The sequence below is a fragment of the Solanum pennellii genome, chromosome 6 (assembly GCF_001406875.1).
Source record: "Solanum pennellii chromosome 6, SPENNV200".
Lineage (NCBI taxonomy): Eukaryota > Viridiplantae > Streptophyta > Magnoliopsida > Solanales > Solanaceae > Solanum > Solanum pennellii.
This window is the reverse complement of record NC_028642.1, coordinates 54,240,572-54,253,082: the sequence shown is the minus strand read 5'-3', so window position 1 is coordinate 54,253,082 and position 12,511 is coordinate 54,240,572. Positions and strand designations below refer to the sequence as shown.

The 12,511-nt window shown below is 36.0% G+C and overlaps 1 protein-coding gene across 5 annotated transcripts in view; it reads left to right on the top strand.

The window, feature by feature from the left end:
* Positions 1 to 12,487, top strand: part of LOC107023181 — a 17,161-nt gene extending 4,674 nt beyond the window's left edge. The window contains exons 2-13 of one of the 5 annotated variants that reach the window (XM_015223782.2): positions 778 to 952; positions 1,952 to 2,064; positions 2,216 to 2,317; positions 3,899 to 3,968; positions 4,455 to 4,510; positions 6,596 to 6,646; positions 6,764 to 6,868; positions 7,084 to 7,128; positions 9,374 to 9,506; positions 10,061 to 10,266; positions 11,673 to 11,756; positions 11,974 to 12,487. In XM_015223782.2, coding sequence (XP_015079268.1) covers positions 778 to 952; positions 1,952 to 2,064; positions 2,216 to 2,317; positions 3,899 to 3,968; positions 4,455 to 4,510; positions 6,596 to 6,646; positions 6,764 to 6,868; positions 7,084 to 7,128; positions 9,374 to 9,506; positions 10,061 to 10,266; positions 11,673 to 11,756; positions 11,974 to 12,165 — 1,332 coding nt within the window. In that variant the 3' untranslated portion in view covers positions 12,166 to 12,487. Of the gene's footprint in view, positions 1 to 777; positions 953 to 1,951; positions 2,065 to 2,215; positions 2,318 to 3,898; positions 3,969 to 4,454; positions 4,511 to 6,595; positions 6,647 to 6,763; positions 6,869 to 7,083; positions 7,129 to 9,373; positions 9,551 to 10,060; positions 10,267 to 11,672; positions 11,757 to 11,973 lie in introns of those variants that run through there. The other 4 variants (XM_015223783.2, XM_015223786.2, XM_015223785.2 and 1 more) reach the window with 4 other exon arrangements.
* The last annotated feature ends 24 nt before the right edge of the window (positions 12,488 to 12,511 follow it).

The following is a 12,511-nucleotide window of genomic DNA, read 5'->3' as shown; positions in this document are numbered from 1 at the left end:
CACCCGCCCAAAAAAATTAAAAAAATATAGCATTTGTGATACAACAAGTTTAAAACACCATAAAAAAATTCCAATATATTTATTTCAGTAGTTACTTGTAAGTAGTTCTTAATTTTTTTTTTATGGAGAACTGACATTCTTTTTTAATTCTTTTTTTTTTTTTTACTAATGCTGCTTTGCTAATTTGCCATTTCCTTTGATAAGGAATTTACCATTTATACCTATGTTGTGAGTATTTGTTTACTCCCATCCGTCCCAATTTATGTGGCTAATTGTTGTGGTGTCATACTATAGTAATTTGACCTTTTCTGGATTATCTTGTTGATATGCGATTCCTATGTATTTTTTAGTTATGTTCTAATTCTTGCAAGATGGCTCACAATGAGGATTACACTTCACATGATGTTTATTTGGATAAGCTCCCAATTGACGACTATGAATTTTACATCCTATTCCATTCCTGATGAATAACCCCCAATACATATATTTTTATGAATTTTACATCCTATTCCATTCCTAATGAATAACCCCCAATACATATTTTTTTTTTTACACTAACCCCCAACACTTCTTTAAGCTAAGTTTGTGTGATATTGGGGGTATATCAAGCATTTGTATCCTTTTTTAAAAAAAAATAGATATCTGTCTGTTTTCACCTTAAAGAGGTACATATGTGTGTCTTTAGCTCTCTTCCTGTCTTGACAAATTTGAGATCCTTTTTATGTGGAAAATATGGTAAAACATGCCTAATATAACTGATTTTTATGGTTTCACCAGCAAGTTCATATGCATCGTTATACTTCATCATCTATACGCTCCAGAGGAAGTGAACATCCTCTGCTAGAGGTACCTTCAGATAAGTCAAAGGCCATTGATGCTATACACATTCTAAAGCATCCATTCCGAGCTACCCGGCCTGATCATCTTGTTGTTATTCTTCGGGGACTTCCAGGTGCTTCTTTCTTTCCAAGAGCTATCTCATTTAGTTATGTAGTTGTCCGTTTGCTTTTAGTTGATATCCACTTTGAATGAAAATTATTTACCTTTATATTACTTGGTATGGAGACTTAACACCTTCCCCACTTCAATAGACTCCATTAGCCCCCCCTCTTCCTCCCCAGGGAAAAAAAGGAAAGAAAAAGTGACCCCTTCTTGTTATTAAGAAAAGAAAGGCGAATTGTTTATTGTGTTAAGTCTGCTGGAGACATATTTAAGGTAATAGTTTTCTGATTAGGTATTTAAAATTAACGTTGAAAGGTATGTCATAACAATTGGAGAGTTCTATTAATTAGTAGCAGTCATATCAGTTCTTCATTTTTGAGATGGAGACATTTATGACTTAGAGATTCAGTGGTCCATGTAAAAAGATGAGATGGATGGTTTACCGCATATCATTTAGAAAACAAATTGGGGCACTTTGATCGTTAACTTCTTGCTTGCACACCTCCACATATATTGTTATTCTTTAGATATTGTAGATCGGTTGGTTTGATTTGGTATGATGTGGGTATGTTTAGTTGGCATTTGGAGAACATCTGGATGAAATTGAAAAAAATAGGGGAGAATTTGAAGTATTTGGAATAAAATTTCATTTGGAAAAGAAGGTTTGAAGTTTTGGGCGTGAAACCATTATTTCACTTGAAACTAGTTTTCTTCCTACTAAAATAATACTGCATTGTGAAACAGATATTGATTTAGACAATAAAATAGAATTTATGGCCAAAAGGGGAGACATGTCACTGGATCATGACCATTAGAATCCTACTGTTAGGTATTTTAGGCTTTCCAGGCCACTTAATGGCAGGCAGTCATGTTATTTGTCCTTTTGTGACTTCATATCCTGCATTCTTATATGAAAAATTTCTTAAAAAGGAAAGTTCACTGTGCCCAAAGAATTTGGATCTCTGCAAGTATTCTTCTTTTATTATCAGCTTTTTGTTATCCTTTTCAGGGAGTGGAAAGAGCTATTTGGCAAAGATGTTACGTGACCTTGAGGTTGAAAACGGTGGCACTGCCCCTCGTATTCACTCAATGGATGAGTACTTCATGACTGAAGTTGACAAGGTCTTATCTTGCTATCTTACTTGAAGTTCTTTTGATCGTCAATATCTCCCGCTTTTCTTCCTCTCACATTTTCAAGCCTCCTATTAATTCCAGTTACTAGTTATTTCAAGTCCTCTCCCAAAAATATAAACAAGTTCTTTCAGACATGCAGGTTGAGGAGAGTGAGGTTTTGCGATCTTCTGGTTCTGTCAGGGGCAAAAAGATGGTGACAAAGAAGGTTATCGAATACTGCTATGAACCTGAGATGGAGGAGGTAAAGCCATCTCTGCCTGAAATTACGAGATAACCGAACTTCCACAGAATTTGGAGCCTTTAGTTTTAAGATATTTATCTGCCTTTCTATTTGGTAGCTTTATTCTATTTGTCTGCAGTGTAGTAAAATCCATGTTTTAGGAAGTTTATATCAGAGATGAACAAAGATACTGGGGATACAACCCTAAAAGGTTTGATCAAACCAAAAGTGCTTAGAAATTGTAAAATGATAAGCTAGGGTGACCAACTTATAACTTTTAACTGATTTTGGCTTATAATCACTTTTTGTGTTTACCAAATGGCCTAGATAAGCCAAAAAATTACTACTCCCTCCGTTTAAAAAGAGTGGCCTAATTTGACTTGGCATGGAGTTTAAGAAAATAAAGAAGACTTTTAAATCTTGCGGTCCAAATTAAAGTTGTGTCAAATATACAAAATTGTCCTTTAATATGCCACGTGTAAAGCTGAAAGTGAAATGTTACCAAAAAAGAAAAGAGATCATTCTTTTTAAAACAAACTAAAAAGGATAGGAGGTCATTCTTTTTTAAACGGAGGGAGTACAAGATAGTTTGATCAACTTATATGCTTAGCCAGACACCCTCATAGTGTTAGCTATTTGTACAGAAGTTCAATATCTTACTAAAGGAATGATATTTTGTGGTTGCACAAGTTCCTCTTTGCCTAGTATTTGTAAGGCTAAGATGACTTTAGAATTGTAAATTTACGACGTAGAATTATGCAGTATTCAGGGTAAGCAGTATTGATATTGAGTTCTCTTTGTCCAATTTTTTTTCAAGTTTATTAAGGTTGCAATTTCTTTGTTTGCTACTGTTAGGTTCACAAGTTCTTACTAATGTAATGCTAGGGAGAGTGTAATTAGTCCTAGTTAAGTTTCCTCTTTCCTTTGTTTGGGGGTGGGTGGGGTGCATAAGGATTGGAGTAGAGTGTTATGGACATAAAGTAAACAAGCAACTATGGTTTCTCTTTTTCTCCTCTTTTTTTTCACTGTGAAAAAGGTGGAGAAGGAAAAGGGGGTGGGGGTGGGACGTTGTGTAGTAGAAAAAGTTTTTCCTCCTCTAACCATGAGGTTGAGTGTTCGAGTCACCAACAATTTGAGAAAAGCCAGAGTTTTGTTACTGGGATGGGGGTTTGAGGGGGCCGAGTTCACCATATCAACAAAAAAACATTTTCATATTTGCATGTTAAGGAAGCTATATCTTGAAACTACGAGGTAACTCTCTATGTACAGTGGTTCAATTCTTTTTGAGAAGGATATTTCCAGTGATTTATTATATCTTTTGGTAACAGAAACATAGCATTAGAAACAGTTTGCGCGCCCATATGTGCATTTCTTCTGTGAGTTTAATGTTGATGTAATTAGTATATTGTAGTTGCATCTTTCAAGAAGCTTGTCTCTTCTATACTGTATGCAATTTCTGGAATCAAATATGATATAGAGGTCATCTTATGGCATTTCCAGTTGATTTTTATAGGTTGGATTTTACTAGTTTGCTTTTTCCAATTTTCTGCAATTTAGTGCCTTGTATATATTATTTCTATTGATATTTTCTCTCCTCTTCAGGCTTATCGTTCAAGCATGTTGAAGGCTTTCAAAAAGACCCTGGATGAGGGGGCTTTCTCCTTCGTAATTGGTATGGTATTTTTGGGGCAAGATAGCTCTTACTCTGTAATTCCACATATCTTCTTTTTGTCCATAATCTCAGACTGACATGTGAAATGGTTTGCATCACTATTTCCTCTTTCAGCTGGATGTCTATTCTTTTGTTTATTGTGTCTGAGATTCTCCAAAATTTGCTAGTGAAATGATTACATGCTGCTGTCAGTTGTTTTCTTGTGTCATCTGTTGCTCTCTATTGGAGCATATTTCTATAGAAAACCTCCATTTTGTTGGATTTAGGAAACTTGAAGGTAGGTAGCATCCCATAGGTTTCTTGATAATAGCTAGCACATTGGTTCTTCAAGTCATGATAGATTGTCTAGTTAAAATGTTCACCCATAGTTTAATTATAGATTAAGTGGTGATGCAGTGCCTTGCACTGCCTTCAGTTTACTAACTACAGATGCAGTTTTGTTCGGCAATTGACCCATTTGTTGCTGGTATTTGTGCCTCATCTTAGTGGATGACCGCAATCTGCGGGTAGCTGATTTTGCTCAGTTTTGGGCATTTGCGAAGGTATACTCTCAGTTCTCTCTATTATGCAACCAGTTCAAGTGCTATACTCTAGTTCAATTATTTTCTAGGATACTTTGAATGTCTAAAAGTCTTAAACCTTTCGTGTGTACTATATTTTTTTACTGCTTTATAGGTTGTCAGTTCTTTCAAGTTTTAAGTATTATAACCTTTGTTGATCTAGAGAACTTGTGGCCGCAAAAGCTTTTCTGTTGTTGTCCAATGTGACTGGGTGGATACTGCGAGTTTGAAAACTCACTCCATCAAGTCTTAATATATTGTTATAGTCGTATTGTAGTATCAGTTTTTGTTAGTTGCAATCTGTTTAATTCATTGTGTATTTTACCTCAGTTTCTATTTTTTGTTGATCCACTTAAAAGGACCATTTCTTGATGACTTGTGGATGAATTGTTTGTGAGTTTTAGCTCTTTCTTGACTGCTGGTGATGATTTGATATAGTTTCATGCATTGTTGTAGAGTAGATTTACTAAATAAGAAAAAGCAATCGACCTGTCTTTCTTTTTGGTTATGTTTGGCTGAACATTGTCATCAATATTTTGGTGGTGATTTTGTTTGCAATTCTCCAAAGACATTATTGCCGTGTCTTGTTTTGCTCACACTAAGCTTCAAGTTTATTATAACACAACAATGTGATAGGTATTGCCAAGGATATCTTTATCACATCTCCATTTGATTGAATAGGCTCCTGGATTTTGGAAAATATGAGTATACTAGTTCAAAGTTCGTTCAAGATTAGTTATGATGTTACCAAGAACAGTATATGGAGTAGTTCGGTTTGTGGTAGGATATTGAAATCTTCAGCAGATGATGTTTTTAATCTTGAGATAATTGCTGATCGATGAGCATAAAGCTTAATGCATCGACTTGGACAACTTCTAAAACTTAGCTTTTTATTACTAATTGCTAGGATAAAACTGGCATATATTTCAAAGTGCAGGATCATCAAGCTTGAAGCTTCAGACTAATTTAACCAAAGAACAACGCAGAATTATAAATTTTCAGTAAGCAAGCTCAATATTCATTTAGGATAGGGCTGAAATCCCCAGCTAAAGCAACAGAAAACTTTGATAAATGTTGGATTTAGCATCTCTTCCAAGTTCCAATCTACAACTTCTTAATAGAAACTATGGATCTGTAGACGACAAATGGCTTAAGTATTTGAAGACTTTTCTAGAGCTACCTGCTTCAGCACTTGCCTTCCAGTCGATGTATTATGCTGGTTATCTAAATACAGCTAAACAACTGTGTATTCAGAGTGCACAAATTTGTGTGTGACAACTGCATGTATGCATGCATGCATGCATGTATGTATGTATGTATCTCATAAAGAACTTTTAAGATCATGAAGGTTTGTTGAAGGATCTCTTATTGACAGATCATATAAGCTTAAATTTGTCTATTTTACTGTACCAAATTTTCCTTCTTTTGGGTTTAGGTTTGGTTGTTTGGAATGAGGTGTTAAAAGAACTGATTTGATGGAAGTGGTTGAATATGTGAAGATTCCAAGCAACTAATTCAACCATACAATTGAAGTGGGTTTATGTTTTAGATTTTGTAGCCAAGGAGACTCGAGTCACTAGGTTTGTCCTGTAGTTATTTGTATTTATAGTATAGTCAGTTTTTGTTCTGGCTGGTTATTACATAGAATTAGTTTAATAATTCTTAGCCAAGGTGGCTCGAAGTTATGAAATCGGTCAAGGTAGATACCTGGGTTGGTGGGAGGTAGCAGTACTCGGTGGAATTGTCGAGGTGCATGCAAGTTGGACTGGACACCACTGTTATCAAAAGGAAAAATAAATAATTACTCTATGTCAGAGTTCTTGCTTTTTGGATAGGAGTGGTGCTCCTTGCTTTCTAAATTTAATTGCTTGTTGCATTTCGTTCAGTGATGCATGCTGCTTCTGTTACTTTTGCAGTGTTATGGCTTCTCGAACTGCTGATTGTTTTTTTGATGACCGATTATCTTCTTTGATTGTTACCATCACATCTATTTAAGAAAAGCTGATTGCTGCCTCTATGATTGCCATGGTTGTTTTCTTTGCTTATTTCCGTTGCTTATTATTTCAGAGATCTGGCTATGAAGTGTACTTGCTAGAAGCAGCTTATAAGGACCCAGCGGTAAGTTAGCTCATGTATTTCTTTGTTAGCCACAATCTAACATTAAGCATTGTATATGTCTGTGCATTATCTGATCCGCTGAAGATACTTTTTAAACTCATGTCCTTGTGGTTTCAGGGTTGTGCAGCAAGGAACGTGCATGGTTTCATGCAGGATGATGTACAAAAGATGGCTGGCCAATGGGAGGAAGCTCCATCCATGTACTTGAAACTTGATGTTAAGGTACTTTCTCCTTAAAACTATCTTGTTGCATAGTCAGTCAGGTTCTACTCGCCTGGACTCTCAAGTATAGCTGAGCAATTTAACTTATTCCAGCAAAGTAGTTGTTAGTGTAGCCTGTTAGACCTTGTGTGAAAAGTTAGTTTTATCAGCTTGTATGAGTTGGATGCTAATGTCATCTGTCCTTATGGTTTACTTTTATTTCAACAATGTGACAGTCATTACTTCATGGAGATGCTCTGGAGGAAGGTGGAATACAAGAGGTATATTTTCTTAAAACCTTACCCTAGGTTCAGCATACTCATGACCATGTGAGCACATAGACACTTGCATATGTTAAGAGTGTAAGGAGTTGCTTTTTATCGGGAATGAGATAGACAATGTTATCCCATAAATCAGTTATGCCGCCACATATATGGGATAACTTGTCCTGTCATTGTAATGCAAATGGTGGGATAAACAATCCCGGGACTTGTACCCCTACCCCTACGCATGATAAATTGATCGTGCTTTAATCTCGAGATAATTATTCCTTATCCTCATACCAAAAGTCCCCTAAATTTGTCCGGAGAGTTCTCTGGAGGCCCACCTGAAGTTGCGGATAGCAGGTATGGAATGAAGAGAGATCTCTGTGCAAGACGTCCACTCAATTAGAAGAGGTAGAGAATGGGATGGATAATGTTATCAAAAGCAAACAGCGCAAAAAAGCTCTGTGGTCTGTTAGGGCTTTATGTGAAAATAAAGCGTGAGCTTTAATGGAAAAGGTGCAAAAGGAGAAAAAGTACAAATATATATGTTTAGTCTAAGTCTCCTAATTGTAAGCATGAATGTCAAATGTATGAACAACAATATTGAATTTTTTAAATTATAAAGTGAAATATCAATTGCTTAGTGCCACATCTTTAGAAGAGGCTCATTGGCATGGAGAAGTATGCCTTAGCGCCTTGATGATGACACTAAAGCGCACATTAAGTGAGGCGAAGCGCTTGACCATTTTGACCCCCTTTCCCGGGCTTAAGCGCGCCTTTGACAACAATACGCATGGGATGCCCCCGCTGCCCACCTTTTAGATATGTTCTGGAGTATCTGGAAGGAGATAAAAGTTTGGGCTTTTAGATATAAAAAGATAAAAGGAACATACTAGCCTATGCTAGTGTTTGGCCATATATTTCCAAATATTTTTGGCAAATATTATTAGGGTGAAATTACACCATGTCTTTGGCCATAATATTTGGGTACATATTTCACTTTTTTAGAAAACATATGATTTATACCCACAAGATATAAAACTATCAACACTAATCATATGTTTGTATTACAAGTCAATTGGATCTTCGTTGCAACATATTACAAGTAGTGTCTTTGAAAATATGGAAGGAGAGGAACCTTAGTGTCTTTGAGAATATAGAGAATACTATAGTTCATTTTGACTTTATGTTTTTGGTGTAACCACATATACTCTAATGATACTGTCTCTATCATTGATGGTCTTAGACTCATTATAAAGATAGAACAGTAGATTTTGGTTTCTTTTGAAATATGGTTTCACTACAACCCAAATACTGTGTTACAAAAATAGAAACATTTACCTATGTCAAAAAAAAAATAAAAAATAACAAGTAGTGTCCATGACACTGGAGCAACGTGGTTGTTTGGATTGAGTGCAACAAGCATCATTCCAGGCATTGTGAAGCTTTGTTACCTTGAGCCGATTGTTCATTATTTTCATCAACAACCATATCATCTCAATACAGCGCAATCAACTACTATAGAGGGTGTTATTGTAAAAGATAAAAGTTTGGTGTAGAATTTGAATTTTTAAAAGATCCCAAATAATGAAATTTAGTCCAAATACTAGTTTTTTCTACTATTTGGGAATTTGGGTTATTTGCCAAATAATGACAAATTATATGGACAAATAGTATTTCTAAGTTTTCCCCCAAATTTTACTTGGGAAATCTATGGCCAAACGGGTCCTATGATTCTGTTGGAAATGCTACTTGGGAAGTCCTAGTTTGATTTTATAAATTTTGGCTTAAAAAATTCTCATAGCTTGTTAAGTTATACAAAAAATAAAATGAAATTCTGTCCTGTAAATTTGTATCATATAGCTTTTGAAAATATTTTCCTCTGTTGTCTTATAGCTTATTCGTTTTGTAAAGTGGCTTTCATTTACAGAACTAAAAATTAATATATGAATGGGCCAAGTGGCTTGGATGGTTTTAGTTCCTACTTGAAGTGCACAATGAACGGTCAGCATGTTCCAATTGCAGCGAAGGAAAGAAAAGAGATGTTGGCTGATAATGTTCCAAACAGCGTATTTCTGAAAATTAACAAATGAACAATAAATAAGTTACAAAAGTAATTATATACTAGGAATATCATGTGATGTCCACCAACTTGTAATGTCTTCATTCACATCTTTTTCAGGATAGTACCGAACATGTACAGCTTGTGTTACTCAGAGGTAGAAACTTCTAAATCACGAGTCTTATTTTGGATCTGCAGGTAGACATGGATATGGAAGATGATGACTCATTTGGAGTGCCTTCCACTTTAGACGAAGAGAATATTGAGAAGTTTACAGTACCTCCCCAAGAGGATATTCCAGCATGTTGTATGTCATGGATCTGTCCAAAGGGTCATTTGTATTTCTCATGCTGCTCCTGTATTTTCTCTCTTGTTGTATGTCCTAAGTTCTAGTTAGTAAACATTTGTTGTGATTAGCAAAGCGGGAATTCAGTTATGGTGGTTCTCCCTAATCAATTTGTGATGATTCTGGTGTAGATGGCATAGTTTCCTACCTTTGCAATAGATATCGCCAAATCAGTCCCTTCCTTTAAAATTTACATTTGTTGTAGTCACAGTAGGTCATGTGTTTGTTTTGAGGCTTAAAACAAGGCTGAGCTGATTTTGGCGTTTAATAACACAAAGGACCCGGCTTTTGTGGTGGTTGAACTTGGCTGATTTCGAAGTTCAACCGCTAACCCTTAGCTTTGACCATTGGGTGGAACCTATTTTCTTTTTCAATGCTGGTTATTTCTCAACATCAGTTGGATTCTGTCTAACATTATTATTGGATCTCTTCAACTTTATGCATACCATTCTGAAGTAGATACAAACAAATTTGTCCTTTCTTCATTGTCTTGGCTACAAAAAGCATCTGATCATACTTGTTATGTAATTTGATATCAGGCGATGTAAAGGATGATCAGGATTCAGACCATGAGGAGGACCACCGAATAACTGAAGTAAAAGAATTGGCAAAGAGTAAATGGTCATCTGATTTGGATGAAGATAATACTCGAAGAAATAAAGATGCCACAAGAAACATAAATGCTCTCTCTGGGTTGATACAATCTTACAGCAAAGATGGAAAGTTCGTACGTTGGGGTGACCAGGTAACTTTTACGACGGACGATAGCTATTCTTAGTTCTATATTGATGTGTTTTTTCTTACTGAGGGATGATTGGTGAAACTTATGTCCGCTCTCTGTTCTCTGCCTGCTTTCCCCTTTCTGCTTTTACTGATGTGCTCACCGGCAAAGGCTGACCGTTTTTTATTCGTCATATCTTTACTTTTTTCTCGTCCTGTCATCTCCTGACACTTTACATTAGCAAAGGTCTGGTAGATGAATTGTTGGGAAGACTCTACCCTTCCATCCTCAATGTTTTTCTTTGAAAAAGTGAATTTTTAAAAGAATGTAAACCAGGAGTCCTACATCTTTTAGAATGGAAATAGGAGTCCGGATTTATTTTTAAAGAAAGAATGAGTTTCTCAACACTATAGGTTGTTTCGGTGTTTATATTCTCTTATATCAGAAATGTAAATTGATTAAAAAAACTTGGAAGTGTACGGAATTTTATTCATTGGATTGGACATGTGGTATTTCAATTAGTTCTTCCCTTGACAATATTATTGTGAGTCGGGATGCAGGATAGTTCCTAGATAGCTGATATTGGTAACTTTGGGATGGCATAAAAACCTTGTAGTAAAGGCTTGTTTATTTTTCCAAGGGGAGGGAAGACTTGTAAGAATTCGATTAAGTGGCTCCATCTCGTTGCAAGGCTAAGTTGTTTTATGGGGCAGATTTACTTATTATCAAATTACATTGGCACTAGGGGAGGGAAAAATCATTGGAGTGAAATAAGTGTTCCATCTCATTAAAAGCTGAAGTTGTTTGAAGGGGAAGTTCTCATTAGGCGTTGGCCGTGAATCATATTTGCATGCCTATTTCTCCGTTATTAAGGTTGGTTATTCAATGATTTTTTCAGATGTGGGCATGTAACTTGTTTGAGTGTACTAACCTTATCTATATCCGGCTACCAATAACTATGTTGTATACGTTTTGGAGAGGAAGTTGAAATTACATGCAGCTACTAATCTGATAATTGTTTGTTCGCCATCTGTTCTACTGTTCTTCTAAAAAGAGGCAGTAGCTCAATTTCTTGCCCCAAGTGTATGTTTGCTAGGGAAGGAAATTTCCCATGTTCGGTTAGTCAAAAATTTTGGGGAACTTTTTCTCTGGGAAAACAAGTTCCTTTAGAATGAGGAAAATGACTTCCCTTGTTTTCCTCAAAGTGCCATTCCATATTAATTGTGTCTTCTCCTCACCCTCCAACACACCTCATAGCTCCCATCCCACGCCCCAACCCTTATCTCCACCCTCACCTTTTGTATATGTCTAGATTATATACAAATGCTTTTAGAATAATACTTTTTTGTTTTCCAAGAATATAAGTGAGTTTATTACTTATTCTCTTGTGTTCAGTACATACACACCTAAACTTATGTTACTTATCCCAGGTAACCAAAAGAGGCTTTTCTATAGGGGCAGCAAAAGCAACCAATGTATCTTTAATAATTGGTCCTGGTGCAGGATACAACTTGGTGAGATTCCTCATGCAACTATTGTTTAACTTGTTCAGCTCATCATTGTCTACATCTTGATGCTTATTGGCAATATTATGCTTGTAATTATGCTTGCTTACCTTTCTAGAGTTTTTTGTTATTGTAATACAACATTTAGTTGGTAAACTACTTAAAATGGGATTTTGCATATACTTGGAACCCATATGATAAGTTGGCCTATTGTTGTCATTTTCAGAAGTCAAACCCTTTACCTGATGAAGAGAAGTTGACATCAACTCGACATAGTGGTGAACCAAAGAGGCAGAACATATTTCAAGAGAGATTACGAGCAGAGCACGAGTCGTTTAGGGCTGTTTTCGAGTCCTTCAGAACTGGTTCTGACAAGAGGCGGCCGCGGATATCCGGGCTTAATGCTGAAGATGAATAGTGCATCTGTAGATAGGGGTTTAAAATTGCATATTAGCAATTTTATATGTTCTGCTAATCCTTTGCCATAGAGGATGACTGCCCAGTGTCTTATGCTGGGGAGGGTTTAGCCATTTGTATTGTAATATAGTGTAATTCGTGTAGCAAAATAGGTAGTTGATGGCCTTGAATGGAGGGCTATGCTATGGGTCCATTGCCTCTGTACTACTGGAAATTTTGGTAATGAAGGTTTTCAATGATAGAAGTGGTTCATTGAAAAATTAAAGATATTTGTTTCTCTATTTTGGTTATCAATGGCAACATTTACATGAATCTTCTTTTAAGTGCCGCATGAGCCTACTGAAATT